The following is a 24,058-nucleotide window of genomic DNA, read 5'->3' on the forward strand; positions in this document are numbered from 1 at the left end:
CCCACCCCCAAAACCCCCATGTACCCCTTGCCATCCCACTACCAAGTCTCCTCCACTCACAGCCACTGCCCCAGGAGAAACGGCAATTAGTTGGAGGATGATAGTGGATTGTTACAGTCACGGGGGCAAAGGACGACAGGAGGTGGATATTTTGCGTGAGGTGCCCCAAAAGTTCCAGATGTCACAGCTTTAATGGCATAATTATGACTATTTTATGGAGATCTGGGCACACTGCACACAAAAAGCACACTGTCCACATATTATTATTAAAAACCTTTGTGGTTAAGCCATTTGTAATTATAAATTTGTCTTTCTGGATGATAATTTCCTCTCCAGTAAGATGTCTGAAAAAGAAAAACATACAAAGGTTGAAAACAACACATATTAGAAAAAAAATTATATATACAAAAGTGTTTTATTGATACACAAAACAATAACTGTAATGACAGATTATCAGCCACATACTAAATTGACTATCCTTGTCTTTCTCGACACCCTGTTGCTGAGGCCATCTGGAGTCACCATTTTCTTGTAATTAACCATATTTGCTTCTCAAGAATCATGAATACTGGAAAGAGCAAAAGAGGCTAGTCACTTTCTGTTCCCACAAGGTCCACTCTGTTTTCTCGATTCTCCCACATGTTGTGACATGATGGGGTATAGAGGGAATCTTGATAAAAAGCTGTTGTGATCAAAAGGAATGGCACAGCAGTGTGGGGACACACAAAGTGTAGGTCACCAATGTTAAACCAAGAAATGTAAAAAATGTATACCAAGATAAGCTGTTGTTTCTGTGGGGACCTGATAATGATGAAGGCAGTGCCTTCTCTAACAGGGCTAATTGGGGTTCAGAGAAATCATCTAATGCATGATAGATGGAAAAAGAGAGGGTCTCAGTGGTGTATAGCACTGCTGGCATGAGATCACAAGCATTAATAGAGCTGAACCTTTCGCTGTGTGCTGGAAGACATCTGTTGCCAGCAGGTAACATTGGCTTTATCATTACCAGCGAGGCCCACCAATGTTTTCCTGGCATAACAATTTAAAGCAATATATATGTTTACTGGTGAATTCAAGCTGTCAACATCATCCCTGTTTGTAGGTGAAAAATGGGTGCACCATGCAGCGAACCAGATGGCAGGAATGGATCATTAATCTGAGACAGCAGACGTGTGATGGATGGATTCTCCAGAGTAAACACTTTCAAACTAAGAACCACACTGAGATGAAATTCTATCACAAATGAGCACTTTTGTCAACATTATGCATTGAAAGAATGCAAACATTGTCTGAGGCTATTCATGTTTTTATGAGCACAATCCATGATCCAAATGGAAATGAAAAGCAGCCCCACTACCAGAGTCGAACAAATGGAATCTGTCCTCATTCCTAAATCAACCATTTTAATGTTGGACTAACGATAGACAACAGGAAGACGGGCGCTTTTCTGGAACAAGGCCTGAAAGAAATAAGACATTTTTGGAAATCTTGATAGCCTTGAAAGAATAGGAGAGAAAGCTCGTCTGCTTTCGGACCATAACCACCTCTCGGCACAACATCCATACAAACGGCGAGGTGTAAATAGAATATTTTCTGCAGGGGCTGCAATTTTTTTTCTCCTTAAAAGTAACTTGCCATGTCTACTCACATAGTTAACGGTTCCACTGGGCTGAGATCCTGTGTACAAATAGCCAAAAAGATGGTTCATTGAACCATCTGGTTACCTGTATACTTCCACCCATTTTTCAATTTTCTTACTTTCCAAAGTATCGTGCGCTCATTTGTTCAGGCTTTTCTCTACAGTTATGGCTGATCCAAACACGGAATATGAAACATATTTTCCCTCTTGCTTGGTTAGTTTTTTGTGTAAGATTGGGAATACCAGCCAGAGCAATGAGCTTCCAATTTTTTAATATATTTTTATTGAATATATTTATTTTGAATTTAATATATTTATATAATTGAAATGTTTTTTATTTTTATGTTTTTATATTTTTTTATATCTAAAAACTGGGGTGTTTCTTTTAAGATGCTCAACAGTCTCAAAAGAGCACTTTAAACAGGACTGCATCTTTCCTAAAATCATGGCCTGGTTCCTCAAGGTTATTTATTTTGAGCTATCTCATAAAGGAACTACTTTCTTTCACTTAAACCCAAATCCAAATCACCTACATGAAACTGTGTTTCTGGATAGAGACATTGTTGTTGAATTGTTTATATTTCATTGACAAAGATAAACTGGATCGAAACATTTTTCATGGACTTTCTTTTGATGCATTAAGTGAATGTCATGTGATGTCTGGAATCCATATTTTGACAAGTCATAGCTTAAAGACAAAATTAGATATTTGGGTAAATAGACAAAAGTTTGTGTGACATGGCTAAAACAAGCGGTTGTTTTGCATACAAACTGAAAACTGCTGAGTTGGTGTGCAATGTCACAGTAAGTTGCACTCTTCAAGCAAAATAATGCCTCCCACCGAATTCTGATAAACAGTTTGAAAATTTGCAAAGACAACAAAAAATGCAGAAGGCAGAGATGAGGCCCTGCATGGCAGAGGCATCTCCATATGACACAAGACTACCAGTGTGCCATGAATAAATCATCCTAAGCCAGGAAAACAGTTGTGTATCCTCACCTCAGATGCCGAGAGGTCTGTCAGACACAGCCATTAACAAAGACAACCTCCTCATCATCATGCAGACTGCATTTAACCGAATACAAGCCAAAACCCGAGCCCCATCTCCGCCTCTAAGGCACAACATTGTGTCTCTGCAGTCAGTAAACACATGGTAGTAGCACTGTATTATTCTTTCTGTATTTTTACTTTCCTTAAACTTATTTTAACTATCATTTTGTAGCTAAAAGCCAGCATGCTGACAAAAGCTGCCACCTGGCACGCATTGTTGCCGACCCCTTGAAGACACTCTGCGTACCTTGTTTAGTATTCATATACACCAATCAGCCATAACATTATGACCCCTGACAGGTGAAGTGAATAGCATTGATTTCTTGTTATTGTACAGTGCCACTTGTTATAAGTCGGGGATATACTCCACTCAGCTCTAACATTATGTCCACTAAGCAGTGAACCGAGGAACATTGATCATCTTGTTACCGCAGGATATATTTGACACCAAGTTAACACTGTGCCATCACAACTGATATATTAGAAGCAGAATAGTGGCTAATGTGTAATTGTTATGGCCAGGCAACTGGGTCTAAGCATTTTCAAAAGAGCCCTTCCTAGTTGGGTGCTCCCTTTCTGAAGTGGTCAGTACCTACCAAAAGAGTCTTTGGAAGACAAAACTATCATGTGTGTGGAGAGCGAAGCTTGGCTCGGATGCTCTGACCCAACAGGTGAGTTCCAGTAGCACAAATATAATAACATAAAATGTTTTGCGAATATGTTTTACACATTTAATTGCTTGACACAAGATGTCACCTATTCCACTGTGAAATCCATTTTGAACGTTAAGAGCAATAAGGGTTCTCAGTTTTCTCACTTTCGTGTCTGTTGTAGTTTTTGAAATTATCGCAAATGATCTCTGAATATCGCACGATCAGTGAGGACAAATAAACCCATTTTTTAAATCAGTGGATCTAAAAAAAGCCTTTTAATGTCAAACTCAGATAAACAGAACACATCAGACAAATATTTTTGACAGGACGAGGCATTAAGTTTCAGTTTGATCCATGGAATTGCAACTCTGAGACAAGGTAGCTGTGTACACAGCCAGTATAACTAGTTTAATCCTAGTTATTAAACCAAGCATTAGTACTCTACAAACTGAAAATACTTTTGAAGCACAGAGTTTTTAGAATATAGTTTATTTATAATTTATAATTGGCAGATACAAAAACTCTTGAACTGTATCCAAAATGTGCAATAAATCACTGTTGATTAAAAAAAAAAATACAAAAAGACAATCTACTTCGGAAAGTTGACAACCAATGTAAACTGGAGTGAACTACTTATTCTACACAGGGTTTACTAATCGCTACTAATGCTGTTCCAACAGACTAGAGTTCTTAAATGGCAAATCTGCTCCCAAGATGATAACCAAAGTAATTATGTGTACAAACATCTAAATTGGTGACATTCTATTTCCCCGTTGTTAAAATACAAGAAAGGCAATCATATCCATAAGCAGCACAAATGTGTATAACACATTAAATGAAATAAAGACTCTTCAAATTGTACCAATATGTTCATGTGAGAGAAGGTAAACAAAAAGGGAAGGGAGGGGTATTTCCAAACATAATATAATGCTGTAAACAATCACCTTCACTAAATGAGATGCACAAATAAAATGTTGGTGCTTGTTAAGTGCATAACAGCTGTAATGCAAATTATTTCAGTTCAAGCTTCAACCTCTGGAATTAAACTTTGAAGGCAATAATGCTTAATAATAAACCAAAGTGTTTAGGAAAAATCACAGCAGCAACACTGAATGAAACAGGCTGCTGCTTGTCGACATTTGCAAACATTGCAAATTGAAATGGAAAATTAAAATTAAATTAAAAGAATAACAATTAAAAGAATAGTGTATTAGAATGACCAACATATTACTTTCACATTTAAACTGAAACACACACAGACACAAAATAAAAAGTAAAATCGAGTTTGCATCCACATTCTCATTATAATCCCATTCCTCGACAACCAAAGAGCAATTGCAGAGGATTTGATATGATGCTGGTGCCTTACCCTTTATATCCAACAGATAGGACAAAAAACAAAATCTAGGATAACCATAACACTTACATGAACAGATGACAACTACTGTGCGACAATAAAAAACGTCTGAAGGTCAAATCTAGGCAAGAGAAGATCCAAGCATGTAAATGGAGAATATTCAAGTGCAAAATGGTTCAATGTAGTTATGTGACTCTTATGCCTTCTGAAGCTGCTCTGCCAACAAATGAAAATGGACACCTCACTCAAGTGTACATTCCTTTGTACAGGTGGCAAATGTCACAACATAACTTACTAAAGGGTTTTTGAAGAAAAAAAAATTCTTGTACAGAGAATGTCTAAACAATATTTGTGACAGAAAAAACATCCATCTACACGGCCAAACACAGCCTAGACCCTTCATTCCTATACAACCCAAAGCTTAAAATGCTAAGACTTTAAACATGCAACACCATTCAAAAGTTCCTATCTAATTTTTGCTCCACTAAATTCATGAACCCTCTCAGACACCAACATTTCCAGCTAATGATAACTAGAACTATGTGCTAATGACCTACCAATGTTGTCTGAGAGACCATTTCCAAATACTTTTAAGGACACTGATGTCAAAAATGATGCTCATTCATAATGTGAAAACACAATTCCCTGTCAAGGTATCCATATAAAGCACTTGCGTAGCATACTGTGTGCTCTTCCCTTTACTCTAGTACAAACAGCCCAGTAGACCAGCAGTCTGTATGACAGAGCCCTGTGAGGACAATGACAAATTAGCCTGTTCAAAGTTTTTTAAAATGTCCTTCAAACCCAACTGACACTTATGTGGCCATTCAGCTGTGATAGAACTTTTGTCATTACCTGAAACCCTGACATGATGCCAAGATGGCAATCTGGACTTAACCCTTGCTTTTCCACATACTTTTACCCTAACCTTGCACCATTTGTGGGTTTCATTTGATCTGGGTCCAAGTGATTGCTGGCATGAAGAAAAAGAAACAGCCATCAATATGTAGGGAATTAGGTTAAGTGACTATAGGTCTGTTCTGAAATTTCAAGGTAGTCTTTTCTTATAAGCATATGCAATTGTGCATTCAATAGCCTTTTACTCTGGGTTGCACTTCAACAACATGGCCAAAATCTTTTAGTGTATTGCTGCCACGTTTTTACTGATTTAGATCAAGCCAAGGGCCAGCAATCCTGAAGCCTCAACTACATGCAGATACAAGCATTTAGATAGTGACACAGTTGTGACATTTGAGCTGCGTTGCACGCTTTATAACATTCTAAATGCAGAAAGGTTCAAAGGGTACCTATTATGCTAATTCACATACCTATATTTTCATTCAGGGAGTCCTCCAGAGTAGTTTTGCATTATTCCCTGATAAATTAAAAAAAACGTATCTTATACTTCACTTTAGGTCATCATCAGTCTAAAACAAGGCATTTAAACTTTCAGCCTCGTCATTGCTTAAGTCCAATTTTACTGTTCGGCCATCTGCCAGAAGCTTACCAAAGGGAGCATTCTGGTGCATTCAAGGTACACAGAGCCTTGAGAAGACAACCTTATTAAAACACAAAAAGAATGAAAGATATGAGCTCATATGGAACTTCACAAATGTTTGGAATTACTTGCAAGTTCAATTCGCCATCCAATATTGTCACATAAGTGTGTTGAAATACATGGAAAAGCATAATAGGTCCCCTTTAATATTTCCTTTTTATTTTCTAAAAAACCCAACTGGACATGATATTCCAGCATCATCAGTACCTGTTGACTTGCTTATTATTAAATGGCTACATGCAGCCATATTATGTAAAGCTTCCTCTTCAACTTAACCATTTAAAACCTCTACTAAATTGAGAAAATGTGTTACAATTTGCACTTGAGTTATAACAGTAATCATTTCTTATATGACAGTTTTGACCCATGTAGTGTTTATGGTGCCTTAGTTTTAAAAGTCTAATTACCATTCAGTTCATCACGTTTTAGTGTTCTGATATCCTGACAAATCAAATACATGCATCATGTAAGGAATTGTGAGGAGCATACAAAAGTGTATGGTATCATCTGTAACAAGTCATGACAATATCAGATGGTATTAAATGGCTAAACTAGATTTACTGAGTTCTTGTTATTTGAATAAAGGTACAGTATGAATGCTGTTCTCTTGTAACAGGTTGACTGGACTAACAAAGATTTAATCCAATAAAATGCAAGAGTTTCATAAGTGGGTGGTCAACAAGAAGCTTGAAGGGGAACTACACCAATTTTCCTCATTAGACATTGTTCTCAGTTCATGGGGAGTACAATTATGTAGGTGAAAATGTTATAAAGCTGTTTGTAGCACCAGAGGAGCTACATCAAGTCTGTTAGAATTTTTTCAAGTGATATTTAATGCATAAGAATCTGGGTGTGCAAACCTCTGTAGCCAACTCACATTGGACTGAGACTTGCTCATGACAACATTTGAAACGAACAGCGGAATTCGACAGAATCTCCCAACAGCTGTCTGAGGTGCTGGTGCATTGTTAGTGTTGTAAGCGGACAAACACTTCGCTAAAGGTTCTGCCTCATAGTTCTTTAAGTAATGCAAAACCGGTGGAGTGCTCTTAAAAACTTTGACAAACAACTAATTGCTGCAATACTTTAACACTAAGAATACAAATCGATGAGAAGCTCAGAATGGTGGTATTTCTCAACAGTTGAATTTTTGAAACTTGCTCTTCTTGCCCTGACGGATATACATCACAAAATATTTAGATGCATGCCTTATGTCCACACTTCATGAATGCAACTTAGATACTGTTTGCCGGCTATACAGTGCAATAGATTATGTGATGGCCTTAGTCTCTAGAAGTACAGCCTTCTTTAACCAGCTGAAAACCCCAGAATAGTCAAAAGGAGCACCAAACAGAGACTGTCACGTAGATACAAATCATGAACCACCAGAATCAAATAATGTCAAAACTATGGTTGTCTGTAAACCTTGTTAAATCTCTTAACTGAACACAAAAGTGCAAATTGCTACCAATGTCCTGTCTGTGTCTTCAGTAGTGCTTCTCCTGTAGGTAATCTTTCATCTTATTGGGTAAGGGTAGTTTTTGAATCAGGTCTATCCTTGTGTATTGTCTAATGACAAAGCGACAAAGGTACTGCAGGGAGCGCACTTGCATAAACCGAGACACTGGGTTGGTGAGTCTGACAGGGTATGTCACAGACCCTGGTAGACGAGACCTGGAATAACAAAAAGCTCCGTTCTCCGAGTCTTTTATAGAATGTTCGATTAAGTCAACAATGGATGTGTGTCCTTCCACGTCAGGCTGCTCATAGAAGCTGAAGCGTCCATTGGAGTGTTCAATCCGGGTATGAAGAGTTTTGCCTTGTGATCTGAAACTCAGGCTGAGCAGGTACCTATCGTCTGAACTGTCTCTGACCAGGAAGGAGCCATCAGCCAAGTTAACCAGTTTTTCCTCTGCCTCCCAGCGTGTGATTGGGCCCCAGTACCAGCCCTGCCTAGCTAGCTTCTTCAACTCCTCTGTCAGGCTGGTCACAACCATGGGCCCACTGCTCTGCACAGAGTCATACACCCGACTCACTCCAGGGGCTGAATTTGGATCAAAGTTGAGGTGGTGTCTTACTCTCTCAGCTACCTGGCTGTCTGAGGAGCTGAACCCTGAAAAAGTCCTAGGAATATGTCCATTATTTGAAATGGGCGGCAAGAGTGGAGAGAGGGGAGGTGGGACTTCTACTCTTGAGCTTTGGAGCATTACACTAGCCGAACTGATAAGAAGACTATTCACAGAGGTTTCCATGAAAATATCTGGTGATATCCCGCTGACCAGGTCATGTTCCTCCTGTCCCTGGTCTGCGTGGAGGGACCCATTGTCTACCTCAGCCACAACCTCCATAGGAGATGAGCTGTCCAGGCAAATGGAATGGGACCCTTCTGGGTACATTCCCTCATCTAAAGGCATTGTGTACTGAATGTAGTCTTGAGGAGTCAACCCAAGCACCACAGGCACATCATTTTCATCAATATTTAGATGCAGCTCACCATTATGTGGCTGCTGGAGATTCTTTAAGGATTCTGCTTGGTCCTGGAACAGCCCTTCCATCTGAAAATCATGGAGTTCTTTCCGCACACCATTTAAATTGGGACTAGGGCTCGGAGAATGAACCATGGCTTTAACTTTTACCTCCATTTTGATACATGCCTCATCAGAGTTGACTGACCGCAATGGCCATGGTGATGGGCTATAATGGTGACTCCGTAGCGATGCAGATCTAAGAGGCCTCTGGGCTTTTACTTCATTGAAGCTGATGGGCACTGAAGAGGATGAGAAGGTGTCATCATCATCCACTGAGCCTATAGCAGAGGAGCCAGCTTTCACCTTTGCCTTCTGCTTGGCAGACAGCCTTCTCTTTAATGATCCCATTAGGGTCTCACTCTTAGATCGGCCCTTATTCTGTCCACCTTTGTCCTCTTCAGCACCAAGGTCACAACCCGAAAGGTCTTTGGTGTAGCATCCCCCAAACAGTGACTCTTCTTTCGAAAACTCTGTGGTCACAGTGGGCTGCTGGAGCATGACAAAGTCACCCTCCTCTTTGCCCTTTATGCTGAGGGACTTGCGAATGGTCTTAAGGCTTATTTTCTTCATTCTGACAGGCCCTCAATCGAGGGGGCATGGGATGGCTCTCCTCGTGTCCTGATGAAAGTAATATCCACAGTATCCTCCCATCAGGCCACACAAAACCAGTCATGCATACAGCTGAGCCATCAGTCCCTGCCAAAGGAGAAACCCACAAGAAAATATTAGATTTTGACAAAATCATGCTCAATGACCAATCGAAATTGTACAACATCAACAACTGTGCCTAATATTGGAGACCTCCAGATACTGGCTATCAAAATGACTGAGTACTAAAAACAACCTTTTGATATATTTCACATATACACTTGCTATATCTCACAAAGTATATTAAATAAAGATACAATACAGCCTGACTAATTTAGATCTATTACTCCTTGTAGCTCAGTGGTGTTTTGCAGATTTCTGCCACACATCTGAGGGTTGCATTAATTGAATGTTTAAAATAGATAAACCAGTGAGTGACCATTGCAGCTAGTGCAAAGTGGTACAGATGCAACAATGCAATTCCAGCATGTCAGAGTAGTGTGTTGTCTAGACTTCTGTTGTACAGTGTGATAACCATAGGGATAGAGGAGCATCTAAAGCAGCCTTTACATAGTATTGTTGCTCTTTGGGGAAGTTGAGGCATCTGTGAAAGGTATATCTAAAAGACAATATAATGTGGAGCTGTTCATCTCATTGGTGGGTGATAGATCACTTTTGACCGCAGTGATGACGGAGTTGTGCAATAACCAAGTCTGGGAAAAAAACGACCAAATCAAAGCACTATTACCACTGACTGTGTGTGAACAACTTAACAGCTGCCTGTGATTTATTTAAATTTTGTTGTGATTTTTTTCCCTTACATAAACTTTCTATACTAGTTTCCAGGTGTTGTTTATGATCTCAAAACTATAGGATCTTACTTACTTACTTTGTCATTACACCATATAAAACACATAGAACTTCTTTACAAGCCTACATCATTGAGTGACACCATGCACTAACACCTATTTTTATTGTGCATTCAATGTTTATCAAATAACATCTCATTCCCTTTCTAAGTTTCCCTATAACGACAACGGCAAATGTCCACAGACACATGCTACCACTAAGAACCTATATAAAGGCACTTACTAATCTGGACAGCTGCAATCTGATTACTCACCATTATGTGCAGAAAAATGGTGACTCGACTGGACGGGTCAAGTTCCACTTCCACCACCTTTCATTTGATGCTATTCATAACAAAAATAACTCATTACAACAGCGCAGTAATCCAGACGTGATGTGACGTGGTTGGGATAAAAACACAGCGCACATCTAGATCTTCGGAAGCAGCAGTTTGTTTCGCTTATTAGATGATTGATAACGCTGGCAAGGTTTGTCCTGACCTAGGCAGGCCTGTGCTCACAACACCATGCTTATATCTAGGCTAAGTGTGTTAGCATATGCTTTTAGAATTTGAACTATATAATAGTGCGGCGACTGCAAACGTAAAGCCGGATTTAAACAGAAAGTCATCGTGTAAAACACATACATTTTTTTGCGCTTTTCAATATCGTTGGTCCAAGTTTGGCAAGTATGGTACAACAAAAATAGCTGACGTTCTGATAGCATGAATGCTATACGTGTAAATTCGTCATAAAAAAGGCATTCTTCAAAATAAGTGCATTTAAAGAACTCTTACCCGGTCTCTTGTGCTCGTTATTTTGAAAAACACTCCTGTACTGTTAAGATGTTTCTTAGAGTGCACATCCACGACAGATTCCCTCGTTGATGTTTGTTAGCTTGTTAGCTTTGCTATGATTAGCGAACTATCTAAGCCTCTCTCTGCTAGCTTGGTGAACGAAACGCTTGCTGTCAGTAACACACAACGGTACCTTCCCGTGAATATCCAAATGAAGGTCTCTTATAGTTTTTCTGTAAAGGTGCGTTCGTACATGTCCGAATACAATGACACAATAAGGTGACACCCTTCTGTGTAAGTCGGCTAACACTTTGTAGCTTACGGCCTCTTCCTTTCTTCCTTTGTTGCCTGTTGAGTTGTGGGAGCAGAATCAGATGCAGCGAATCAAAGACGCAGCCACTCCATCAAGTTTGTACATCCCAAACGCCCGGTGCGACCATCTCAGGGACATAACGTGCTCAACCACTTTTTATCTACGGACAAATTTTGCCCCAAACAAATACAAAAAATAATATTTTGAAAAAGAGAGCCTCTCCAACGAATAAGAAAACTCACATTTTTAGATTATATATTTGTTTTTCAATATTTTTGTCAAATAAACGAATCATAAACGCTGCATGAGTGCGAGGTCGGTTATATTTATTTCGTAGTCCGCAGACAATTGAGAGTCAAGAGATTTGATATAACTCAAACAGAAAAACTACTAATAGTAGTAGTAATATTAGACTTCTTTAATGACTCATCAAATAAATGAATAGAGACAACATAGTGGTTGGGATAATTCCAGTTGAAATTATAGTAAATAATGAATTATGTATGTTTAGACTTTAAAAGGACTGACCTCAGTATTCCAATAATGCCATTGGCAGCATAAAGCTAAATTCAAAGGGGGTTTACTATCTAGTGATAGCAGAAACAGGCAAATTTATGTAAACTTGCTCACAATATATACCAACGTCAGGATTCAGTTTTCATATTTGTGTTTTTGTTTTGTTTTAGTGCTCTTTGTAGTTTTTTTTTTTTCTCATGGCCTGGCTCACAGCAGTTTGTTGAGGAAAAAAGCTCCCACTTAGTACAATAATGACAGGTTTTATTTTATTTGCTTTGTTGTTTTTTCACCGCCAATATTAGATAACGGTAAAAATACAAGGCACCACTAGGCATAGTTTTCTAATGGCAACTGGGTATAGCATTCCTACAAGAGGGTTTTTCTAATTTGTATTCCAGAAACATCAAGTTGCTTCTACAAGTATTTCAAGTTGATATACGGTACAAACTCAAACTTGATCTCTGAAATGATGCATTGGTTGCCTAATTAGTGTCAGTATTGTTTTAAAGTAGATTGTGTTTACCACTGCCAGGCTAATTTGGCCCATACTGAACATTACATTGTTTTTTCCACACTGTCAAGTGTATGGCAGTCCTTCCCCAACCTGCTTAGGGCAGCTGCGCGCAGACAGGCTCTATGCAAAGACTCTAATTACTGGGCCCTATTAGGGTTGATCAGGCTGCCTTCTCTTGATGTGTTGGCACAGGAGGGGAGGGTGGTTGTGTGGGGGAGGAGAGAGGGGTGGCAGCTCTGAGACATAGCACCAAGGACACTGGAAAGCAGGGATGCCATGTTTTTACGAGCCAAATTAGACCTGACAAACAAACTTTAGTCTAGTTGATATCTGTTGCCAGACAGTAAGAACAAATATTCAGCTGTGGGTAAACCCCATTTTGTAGTGTCATAACAGGAGGACCTGGTTCAATAGTTACTAATAGCCTCTGTCTCTTTAGGTAAATGAAGTCTTGGTCTATTTTTTTATTGGAATATAGCATCTGTGGGACATTGTTGAACACTCCATTGCAGAATCTCTCGCTCTCTGTCTCTGTCTCTCCCTCTCTCTTTCTCTCGCCCTTCTTGGGACAAAGGGGAACACAGAACACTGATTGACCACATTTTTTTTCTCGGACAATCCTTTTGTAGCCAGCATATATTCTCATGGTTAAGGCACTTTTTGTCATCTCTCCATGAATTCTTCTTGCACTCCACCAGCCCCAATTTCCCCTATGGGGATCAATAGTGTATTATCCTATATTATCTTATCTCAGAGGGAATTATAGTATGTTTAACCTCAGAACTTTTTTTTTCCAGCTCCAGAAACTTTGAGCTTCATGTTAGTGTATGAGATAAAACATGATCTTCTGAACCTAAATTCATCCATTGCTTGCAGCTTATTCTGTACACAGGATCATGGGCGATGCTCCACACAGAAAGGTCCCCTTGTCGGAATTGAACCAGGGTCCTTTGTGCTGTGAGGCCAGAGCGTTAACCGCTGCACCCAAATCATATCACATACGAAGCAGCCAAACAATCTTTATTTAAGTTCAGATTTCTAATTTACATATTTTTTTGTATAATTTTGATTGGCATAAATTGTATTTTTTAATTAGTTTTTGTTATGTATTCTTTTCAATGCAAAAAAACATTTCATGACGATGATTTCAGCTTCACCTCTGTGAGTTTTTTTTAGAGTAATTGTTGTCATTTTGCCTTAGTTCTAATTATGAGATGTCCAACTACTTATCACAAATTTCAAATTCTGATAAAATACACTAATAATTCTAAGGGGGTATTTCATAGTTACTCCCTCAATACTCTAAGTACATTTATTTAATTGTTCTAACACACTTATAATTTATAACATTTTCATTCAAACAAATATTCCACTATTTACAGTACATGTTGTGGAGCAACTTGTGCTTCATTTGAATTTCAAATGAATGCTGTATCAGCCATAAATTATTTGCATATGACATGTCTGCACTTGCTTCAGTTTGACTCAGTCCTTTTACTTGACTCTTTTAGCAAGTTGGGGATTGTCGGGGGCCCCTCCGTGCCTACCCTCATATCCTCAACACTTGCAGTGGAGCGGAAGACGGGTACAGAAGGCATGTCAAACAGTGACAGGGCTGGGGGACTGCTTAGGTTTTATCTCAGGAATGACTGTAGAATGACATTGGAAGGTGTTTGCCTAAAAAAACAATATAAGCCTTATTGTTTTCACGCCTCGCTGTGGTTTCAGACCATTTGTCTTTTGCAGTATTCAATCCAGTACAAGGATTGAAATGAGACAAGTCATTCTTTATATAATTATCACCCTAAGAGGTCCTTCAATATGCTGCATAAATGGCATCAATTACATCAGATGTGTTAACATATAAAGTAATAGGTCTGTCATTGGGCGCGCCAGCCAAGTTTCCACCATTTAGAAACCATTAATTACTGTTATTGTCCACATTGGGCTTTAAGTAAAGAACCCTCTATTTCAAACCATAATTTCTTGTTGCTTTCCTTTTCCCATATGGCCCATATGGGAGCAGTATATTGTATAAGTACAATAAGTATATGATTAATTAATCGATTTCACATCTTTTTTTTCCCATGAAATGTTGTAAATGTCATTACAAATATTTTTTTCACACAGCTTTTAAAACATTTTGTGAGAGAAAATATTTTTCATACAAGCAGTTTAAGGTTAAATCTTTTTGTTTAATTAAGTTTAATTAATAACTTGGATACTGTGTATGTCTGTGTGTTTTAGTGGACCTTAAAAACTTAAAAGGTTTGTTTGAATGAAGAAGAAGCATTTATTGCTGCATGACTTACAAAGTAACACATTTTCAAGCAGTGCTCTTATCAAACTACTCTCAAGGGTTTTCTTTTAAATTGACATTTTAGATTTGGTAAACCATATTAAAACCCACAACATGCTGCTACAATATTTGGACTTGGTAACTGCCTATAATTGAAAGCCAAATGATTATTCATTATCATCTTTGACCAAAATCATTGTTTGGCCAATTTATTTTTCCATGCAAGAAGGAGGAGTCAAAATCTGTTAAATGTTTACATTTGCGTGTTTTCTGCACAGTGGTTGGGCATTTAACAGCCTAAGTTTGCGTCTGGCATTTGAGTAACTAGCTGCATGTAAAACAGGCTAGGTGGTGATTTTTGCATTAAGAGTAATGCAAGTTATAAGAAACAAAGAGTTATGCGGAAAACTCCCCGCGGTCCATTCAAATTGATGAAGACTCTCGCATGACAGGTGAAATGTCTTTAAGATAAGCAACACATGTCCAGTTGCCACAAAAAGATTTCAACCAGTACTAACCATGATTTGGATGACTGAGAACTTCTGTAGACATAAAAGGTATTGTGACCAAATTCCTTGGATTTAACTTAAATCATAAATGAAGAACAATAGTATTAGATGCAAAGTATGCATCCAAGCTAAATATATGCTTGGGGGGAATAGTGATAAAGGTATCATTTTAGTTTTCAAGACAAGAAAATCATCAGCAAATGCTCCATTGACACACATGGAAAGAGCATCATGCACCAATTTTTCATTTATTTAAAAAGGAGTTTCACATCTTGTCTGCAGTTGATACTAACAAATGAACAAATTAGTTAAGTCAGGCGGTGCTTGTCACAAACAGAGGTGTTATGACATTCTATCTGGAGCTGACTCGAAAAACAGAATTCCAAGTATGGCAAACAAATTATTTCTTAAAACAAAATAGAGAAAACATTTCTATAAGGATGAAAGAATCAAACCAAAATATCCAAGGTAAATTACTTGTTGTAATGGTAGATTTACAGTATATATTGCACCTTAGTCTTCTAAATTATCAAATTAAAAGCTGAACATACAATATGCAACTGAATCAATTATGAAATCCCCCTCGAAAGACTGAAAGTGTGATTGTATTATCACCATATCAAATTATCATTTACTAAGTTTGTTAATTATCACCCTGTCAGCTCATGAGATCCACATCATATCTCAAGTGTGAGATCTGAAGCAATTTTATCAAATATTTTAAGTTCTGAGGTGAGGCAGTGCAAATAAACATGTGCACTTAATGATTAAGAAAATGGAATAGGATGAAAGTATAGTCTTAGTGCTTTTAAAAATCCTTCATATCACCAAATTTAAAGCTTTTGAATTAAAAAAAATCTTTAAACATTGAGTGGAAAAACAAACATGGTCATCACTGCTATGGAGTTCTATGCGATTATTTTTCTTGTGGTCATATTCATTTGCACAAATTATTGGTTGTTTCTAGCTTTGTTTATTTCTTTGCTTGACAATCTAAAATCTCATCAGTATTTTTAACCAAACATTTCAGTTTCCGTGGTTAATTTCTAGGGGAACTGTGGCGTGCGGACCTGGACGCACAGTGAGTTTCTCCTACACAACTAAAGACCTTGAACGCAACTTGGTCCTGTCCAGGAAGTGCAGTGACGCAGCCTGTGACGATGGCGCGGTCGTTGAAAACAAACCCGGGCAAAAGTTTTTTTTTTGTTTCCAACGTCACCCTAGCATGCAAAGGCTTAACTCACCATCTGGGCTCTACCGCTTTCTGTTTTAGCATTTTCCTTCTTCCATAATCCTTTTTTTTTCAAGAGAAACGCAAAGTTCGCAGGATATGGACTTGTCTGCCATTATAAAGAAAATAGGTAGGGTAGACAATCAGCTAGGGAAATGTAGCTCAAAGTGATGAGTTTAGCTTAATTCACTTTGAAGCGCTCACTTAATATTAGCTGTTTTACATTACAAATGGAATCAGCTGATTTTTGTGTGATCCAGATGTTGCATGTTGGACCCTTCTTAGCGTTAGGTCTCCTTAACAAAATGAAACTAACGGATCCTGATTGCTGTTTAGTATTTGCTTTAGCAGCTTCGTGGAGATTTGTGCTAGCGGTGTGTTTCTTGAGCAGGTGTTTTTGGTTTTGACATTGTCTGTTTTTGCGTTGTTTTTAATTCAGGTCATTCTTTATTGGAAATAAGAGTCCGAGCATTGAGGAGCATCATGTGTAAACTGGACCATTCCCTGATATCCGTGTCTGACATTGTTCAAGAGAGGATGCTGTTTGTGTATCTCCTGGAATGGTTCAATTTCCCAGAGGTGCCAATGCAGGAGGAGGTCCTTGAGTTGCTTTTAACCCTGTCAAAGGTAGGTGGCAAAGGTGCTACCGTACACACACAGTCGAAATTACAGCAGGGAGGAGGCGATTAAGCTCTGCCTCTCACAATTCACAGCAAACACGTGCATTGCAGTATTACATGTATATTAAATAGAATAAAATAAAACTTTATTAATGCCGAAGGAAATTCTTGGGCAGATGACTCCAAAATTACAGAGAATACATTAAACATCAGATTAGTGAAGTATAAAAATAAGTTTCAAATGAACAGTTTGCAAATAAACAGTAGTTAACAGAATACCAATAGAAATAAGTACAAATAAGTATTAAGTAAAGCAAAATAACTGACTTCAGATACAGAACATAGTACATCTGTGTACATTGTTGTTACTGTGGAAAGTGTACCGTGGTGAACAACTTTCAGTTTCATGAAAACGTACTTTTCAAAATCTGTCTTGAAAGCATCCAAGTGCATCCCAGATGTTGAGGGATGTTGGGGCGGTTGACTTCCTCACCAAACTCTCTCCTAATGTGGAACCGAGACTGCGAGCTGTTATTGATGCAACCCTGGACCACCTGTTTCAGCTCCCTGAACTACTCCCTAGTCATAGAGTGGTTGACTCTCATGGACATCATATCACGCTCTCAGCAGGTGTTTGAAGCAATGTTAGAAGAAGTTAATGTTCAAAGTTTTGTCATCAGTGGCAGTTAAATATTTTAATCTGTTGAAAAATTTCTGGAGGACAGTTTCACCATTAAACATATGCTGTTTGCATTACAGAACCTGTGGCACCAGTGGATGAGCTTTTTCCTAAAATGGGATATTTCCATAAGAGCATACAATGCCATTCAGATATCTTGCCACAGAAGGTAGCAGGTACAATGTCTAATGTGGTATTTTTCTATTTATGTCTTCATAGGTTTTTGTTGTCCTTACTTATGTGCACTGCATTACATTTCATCCCTGTAAATTCCCAACAATGCTGTACACTTTTGTCTCCATGTTGTGCAGTGTGTGAGTCGGTGCAATGCTTGAGGTTTTCTGTATTTCCATGGCTGACTCTGACAAACACAGACAAGCACATACTGTCATCCAACGAGAGGTAAAGGGAATTTTCTTTTAAAATTACACACACACGCATACAGTATATGTGTATACTGTATATGTGTGTACATATACAGTACATATCGAGTAACTTTCCGGCTATAGAATGTATTGATTTATATGCAGCTAAAAGTCTATCAAAGATAAAGTAAACCATCATAATTATCTATTACAGCATGCTTAAAATTGTAAATTTGTGTACCTAATTTTTTTGTGTCCCTTACAATCTTTATCGTCTGATTTTTAGCATATAATCAAGTTTTTTTTTTTTTTTTTTACACAGTTCCTTAAGGAGTAGCAACCCAAACCTTGTACGGACCACATGCGAACTTCTGTGTGATGTCATCATGCAGGACTTTCCTGCTGAGATCTTCCTGCAGCGGCCGAACATTGTAAAGGTATTATCTCTCTACCATGTTTTAGATTTGTTCCAGCTGAAAAAAAAGGACTGATAATAGCTTTGTTGGTACTGATAACTCAACATGTAATTATGTAAAATTGTCCTAAAGCATGATCATGCTTTAGGGATGGCCCTTAGTCAATGTAGGGTTTAGGGTACCTACAACATGAACTAAGTCTGTTTGTGATACTGAGATGACCCATTATGGTTTTATCTCCTAGTATTTCTAGTCTATCTCAACAGTTTTCTTAAATAGGAGCACAAAAGAATTTTCAGATAAAGAAGTTTGGAAAAGCCTTACCATACCAACTACAAAATAGCAAATACCAAAATCTTCTTATGCTCATAATTAGTCATGCTTGCATACTTGCATACCCAAGAGTGAAAATGGAATTGTTGTGATTCACATATATGCACTGCATTTTTTGTTTATATTATTTTATCAGGAAGTAGAGATTAAGGTCTCTGTTCAACTCATTCCCAAGAAAACTACAGGTTTTCAACAACAAAAGTTTTCAAATTTTTTGCGACAAAAAAAAAAAAAATGAAGATATGCCTTTTGTATTAATCATGCTATCTCAACATTTAGGCCACCAGCAACTCACAATGATACAGTCAGTATGATACAAAGACAAACATTTCAGTTTAGTAGCTTTTATTTTTCTGTTAATTGCAGATATCCATATGTGTTAGTATGGTTACCAAATAAAAAGTTCCATTGATGTTCCGATTGGTTCTTAAACAGTAAATACCAGCAGAGGATGCATTAAATATTTTAGGTTTTGTATTAATAAAGCAATTAACATCATTTAGTGTGCCAGTTTGTTTTCACATCACAAACCGCTTGAAAGCAGAGAGACCCACTTCACTCTGAGGGTTTTATCTGCACTGGGGTTCAGTCAATCTTATTAAACACAACCATGTATGTTCTGAGCAAACCAAACGATTTAGCTGTGTAACCACCTCCTGTTGCTCACAATACACTCAAATATATTGTTAAATATTGTGTTTATTTTTAGTCAGTTCAGCCACTTTAGTACATTAGAATGTAGTCACTGGTCTAAATCTTTCAATCTTCAGGCACAAATTTGAACAATATTATCAGGACATCTTGAACATACCAAGGCTGAAGTGGAATATAATGTCTTCTGTATGTTAAAATATAAAATAAAAAAATAGAAATTATAATAATTTTGTGATCATGTAGTCTTAACAGTAGTCAGTTGTCACTGATTTTATCTTAAAAGTGGTGGTATGTTGCAGGTTGCTGACATTAGAATATCGAGTTCCAGGATACAATATGTTGGTTCTTATCAACTTTTGTAACGATTACTCTAGTCTCATTCAATGACCCGGATTGAGGAGTTGAAATTGAAAGTGAATGAGTAGCTGGGTAAGGAATATAGTGGTTTCTGACTATAGCCAATGGCAAAATAATAAATTGTATAATAGTGTCCTTGAATATAACACCAATTTATAATTCTGTGTCCCTGATCTCCAAGGAGGATGAGAGTGCTCTGCGGTATTATTTTGTTTGAGCAGGTATTGGATTGTTTAGAAGAACTAGTTTGCGCATGATGCATATTTTGAAGGTTGTGAAAATCCTTGATTCAAAATTCATTTTCTTTCCTTGAGGGTCTCAGTAGATATCACATATTTAGTAAACACAATGAGCCTCTCCTTTTAGACTCACCAGATGTGCCTCATCACCATGTCTGCAAAGAAAGGGTTTGAACATTTTTTTACATTTGTATTTTAAACAAGCGGCATCTCAATACTTTAGTAATACTGCTATGAGCCTTTTACTTCACATAGATATAGAACTACAGGAAACATAATTTTGTCCTGACGGACCTCATACATTACTATTTTGATGATAAAGTGGTGCATTGTATTACATTGATCCCATGGCCGTTATTAGTGTTCTGCCACTCTGCAGTCTCATCTTCCCAACAAAATCATTATGAGAAGGACTTTTCCTCGTGGGTTTTCTTTGCCCTGCTTGGAGATACTGGAACTGCTACTTTCAACTTACATCAAATTGCATTTTCAATAATTAGAGTACATATGCTGTTTTTATTTTGTGAGCTTTATTACAGGTTTTGAAGCACCGTCTGAGCTTAGCTTGTGTTCTTCTGGTTTCATAGGCATATTGAGCAAGAGAAAGAGGAAAAAAGAACAGCCTAGCCTCCTCAAATAAATCCAATCCAGTCACTGGAAATTTCTCATTATTTATATGTATATGTTCTGTACATATCGATAGAATGGAGTCTTATGCTACTCCTCTGATATACCCATGTTTTCAGAACCTTTTATCCCTGTTGAGGCTGGGGTTGGATAAAGGTGAGGCAAGCTTCCTCCACTTCCAGGCTCTTTCTTGCCTGCGGCAGCTCTGTGTGGGCCTACGACGGAGACTGCGCTTTCATCAAGATCCGTGCTTCCATTCTACAAAGCTAGGTAGAGCTTCTCATGAGTCAGCCTGTTGACGGAACTTTTGATAGGTGTTTTGAAATGCTGAGATGGAGTTCATGAAAATTGTTTTGAATGCCCAGTATCCTAATTCTTGTATGGTGTAGGCGGTGGCAATCTATGGATATAATTTTAATTTAAACGCAATTGTATATTTACAGTGATTGTTCTTAATTCCGAAGCTTTTTGTGCTTTTTGCTCTCAAAATATGATCTAAATGGAAATAGCCACATCTTATATGTCCTGACAAATCATGGTTTCCACACATTGGTTAAAACTTGCCATGATTACAACGGACGTACGGAAGTATGATGAAATATAAGAAATGTGATTTTCCTTACTTAAACAGAAACTGTGTCAGGATTGAAAAAATAGTTTAACAATTGCAGTGCTAGTTTTTATTTGACGTTATCTATTGAAACATTTTGCTATTTATGACTGCCTGAAGTTTTGATTTTTTTTTTCCCCTTAACGCATCCCTGTTTGAATTTTCAAATCAAGATGTATTGTCTTTTTTATCTCTTTTTTTCTGCTTTGTCCATAACAATGGGAGACATATTTGATAATGTTTTTTTTCCTTCTTCCTGTGGCCCATTTAGATCCAGTATCCCAGAACTCATCCTTTTCTTACTCCCAGGATGTCCAGGCTACCCAGCATTCTCAGGCCTCTACCCCAGGAGCTGAGTGCTCTCCCAGGCCTTCTGTGGTGGGCGGTACAGGACAGAGGGCAAGAGGAGATGGCCAAGATGGTGATGCAGGATCCAACAGGTGTTTGTATAGCGCCTTTTTATTTATTTATTTTTTATATAAATCTTCTTGCATTATTGACACATTTCAGTAGCCATGTGAACAGTGCTAGCACATATGCTAGCGTATAAATTATATCAAATTTCTTTATTATTTTGCATTGAGTATTGCAGGCATTAGACACTATTGTGTGTTTTGAAATAAAAAAATTGCATTTGAAACCATTGTACAAATATTTTTCTGGTTAAAATTCAATAATAAAATGAGCCCTCTGGTGGCCGGTCTGTGTTATTCCAAGGTCATCACTCATTTCTGAGATTGCGCATCATTTTTGGAGACTTCTCTAAATAGCTCATGTGTCACTCCTTATATTTGTGTGGCCAGAACACAGATCATGAATTTTCATTTGTCTTCCTTCCTTGTCTGTTATTCATCCAGTGGGAGCTCTCACAGAGGTGGAGCATCAGCTCAAGCCCCCAGGCATATTCCTCAGTCACCTGCAGATGTGGCTCATTTGGATCTTCCTGACTTGGGTGTAGAAGATGTTGCGGAGCTGCAGTTGCAGCAACTTACTTTGGCTCAGTTCACGGTTCACACCATGGAGCATGCAATACCACTACTTAAGACAGGTAGATGTCAGTGTATTGTTTTTCAAAATAGTTATCTAAATTACTGTCATCTGTTCCCTCTGTCATTCTGTTGTTTTAGGTCATTAAACATTAGGCATTGTATTCCCTTGGTTTACCTTATTAATATCCAAATTGTCCTCTGGTGACTGGATGTTGTCAGAAAATACTTCAAGTTTCTCTGTTGTTTCTCAGAGGGTTCGCATGTGTTCCGTCGTGTTCTGGAGCTGTTGTGTGACACTGTCCTCTTGCTCGGGGACAGTGTTTGTGAACTGGTCTGGGACGATGGAAGCCTGGTGGGGATGGAGCTGGCAAGTCAAAACACAACTCATGACAACCTCTTATGTAGATGAATGTGTACACGTCACTGCATGAGGGAACTGGGTTAGCCTCTAGACAATTTACTACAGATGCACAGGCACACGGTTCTCAGCTGTCAAGGAGAACAGAACGCATGTGATTGGGCTGAATGAATTATGTGATGTTACGGAGGCTCTCTGTGGTTTACAAAGACACACACTGAACATACATCTGGCAGTTCTGCTGAGTTGTCGATTCAACAGAATTGTTCGGTAAATTAATGTTCAATTTTGCACAGTATTTTGTTCTTCCTTCTTCATTGCTTAGAGTATTTACCAACCCAATTGTACCTAAACCTATAGCCCTATCTTGTTAAATACATGTCCTGAGATATGTGGCCAGAGAACTGTTTTGTCATCTTTATGTGTAGCGCAGCCCCAGTGTGCCAGACATCTAGGATTTTTCCTTTGGGAATGGGCCTTTCTGATGGTGTCAGCCAAGGAATGTACAGGGCATTTACTGCCCCCTGCTGGAATTGATCTTTATTGTTAAATTTCTCCTCCCAGAACCAGTGGCTGAGAATAGATTGCTCCAATTTATTCATACCGAGACAGGGTGGATCTGTATCTAGTCCCAAAATAACCCTGAAATCTGATTATATTAAATTCCTAACCCCTTCAACAAACAATTTTTGCCTTGACTACCAGCCAGTATCGCTGTGCTGGTTTGAGTCTGTGAGTGTGAATATGCATCTGATCTGAAAGTGTGTGTGTGTGTGTCTGTGTGTGTGTTTGCTGTGATTGTTAAGTATGTGTCCATTTATTTACATTTTTTTGTCTTTGTGTGTTTTAGAGGGATAAGCTTCAGACTTGCATGAAACTACTGGGGGATATTCTGAGCTACCATCAGAACTCTCCAGCAGACATTCCTCATAGTACACTAATTCACCACAGAATTGCCTACACAGGCACTGCTGTATTTACCATTAAGCTCCTACAGACCATTCTTCCTCTTGAGAAGGTGCGTGTCCTTTGCCTACAAATTACAATGACAACAATTTTATTTTTGTGTATGAATTTGTGTAATGTTGAAATAAGATAAGATAAACTTTAGTGATCTCCGTAGTGGAAATTCCTTTGTCACTGCTGTGTAAGAGTTATACTGTCAAAAACAAACAAACATAAAAAAGTAAAATAAATATGAATATAAATATAGATAGAATGACAGAAGATAGCAAGACATCCACAAATAAATAGACAGCAGATAAATAGACAGCAGACAGCACCAACAACAACAACATCAGGGACAACAATGGACAACATCAAGGAACAGGAAGGGTGAAAAATCCATAACTAAATGACATTATTAATAGAGTGACAATAGCAATGAATAAAATAGAGAAAACAAAACAA

The 24,058-nt window shown here is 38.1% G+C and overlaps 2 protein-coding genes across 3 annotated transcripts in view; one reads left to right on the plus strand and one right to left on the minus strand.

The window, feature by feature from the left end:
* Nucleotides 1–396: 396 nt before the first annotated feature.
* Nucleotides 397–11,367, minus strand: socs6a (suppressor of cytokine signaling 6a). 2 transcript variants are annotated; one of them, XM_086151223.1, is made up of 3 exons: nucleotides 11,020–11,367; nucleotides 10,498–10,567; nucleotides 397–9,482 (listed from the first exon to the last, which is right to left on the minus strand). In XM_086151223.1, exon 3 carries the CDS (start codon nucleotides 9,354–9,356, stop codon nucleotides 7,746–7,748), a length of 1,611 nt encoding a protein of 536 aa, XP_086007349.1. In that variant the 5' UTR covers nucleotides 9,357–9,482; nucleotides 10,498–10,567; nucleotides 11,020–11,367; the 3' UTR covers nucleotides 397–7,745. The 2 variants fall into 2 exon arrangements, with proteins under 2 accessions (XP_086007349.1, XP_086007350.1); XM_086151224.1 differs by having other exon boundaries at nucleotides 11,213–11,232.
* Nucleotides 11,368–16,339: 4,972 nt separating this feature from the next.
* The window catches only part of rttn (rotatin), a 36,452-nt gene continuing 28,733 nt past the window's right edge, over nucleotides 16,340–24,058 (plus strand). Inside the window, exons 1-11 of the mRNA XM_086151226.1 lie at nucleotides 16,340–16,531; nucleotides 16,841–17,028; nucleotides 17,462–17,651; nucleotides 17,781–17,876; nucleotides 18,012–18,102; nucleotides 18,388–18,502; nucleotides 20,811–20,961; nucleotides 21,573–21,741; nucleotides 22,159–22,349; nucleotides 22,542–22,657; nucleotides 23,499–23,666. Of these exons, the coding sequence (XP_086007352.1) occupies nucleotides 16,501–16,531; nucleotides 16,841–17,028; nucleotides 17,462–17,651; nucleotides 17,781–17,876; nucleotides 18,012–18,102; nucleotides 18,388–18,502; nucleotides 20,811–20,961; nucleotides 21,573–21,741; nucleotides 22,159–22,349; nucleotides 22,542–22,657; nucleotides 23,499–23,666 (1,506 nt within the window). The 5' untranslated portion in view covers nucleotides 16,340–16,500. The remainder of the gene's footprint in view (nucleotides 16,532–16,840; nucleotides 17,029–17,461; nucleotides 17,652–17,780; nucleotides 17,877–18,011; nucleotides 18,103–18,387; nucleotides 18,503–20,810; nucleotides 20,962–21,572; nucleotides 21,742–22,158; nucleotides 22,350–22,541; nucleotides 22,658–23,498; nucleotides 23,667–24,058) is intronic.

This window comes from Fistularia commersonii, chromosome 8 (assembly GCF_037954325.1).
Source record: "Fistularia commersonii isolate RoL2024-O1a breed Wild chromosome 8, RoL_Fcom_v1.0, whole genome shotgun sequence".
Classification (NCBI taxonomy): Eukaryota; Metazoa; Chordata; class Actinopteri; order Syngnathiformes; family Fistulariidae; genus Fistularia; species Fistularia commersonii.

Bases quoted from the DNA above. Each gene is read 5' to 3' on its own strand.
- socs6a (XM_086151223.1), bottom strand. From the start codon at position 9,356: ATGAAGAAAATAAGCCTTAAGACCATTCGCAAGTCCCTCAGCATAAAG.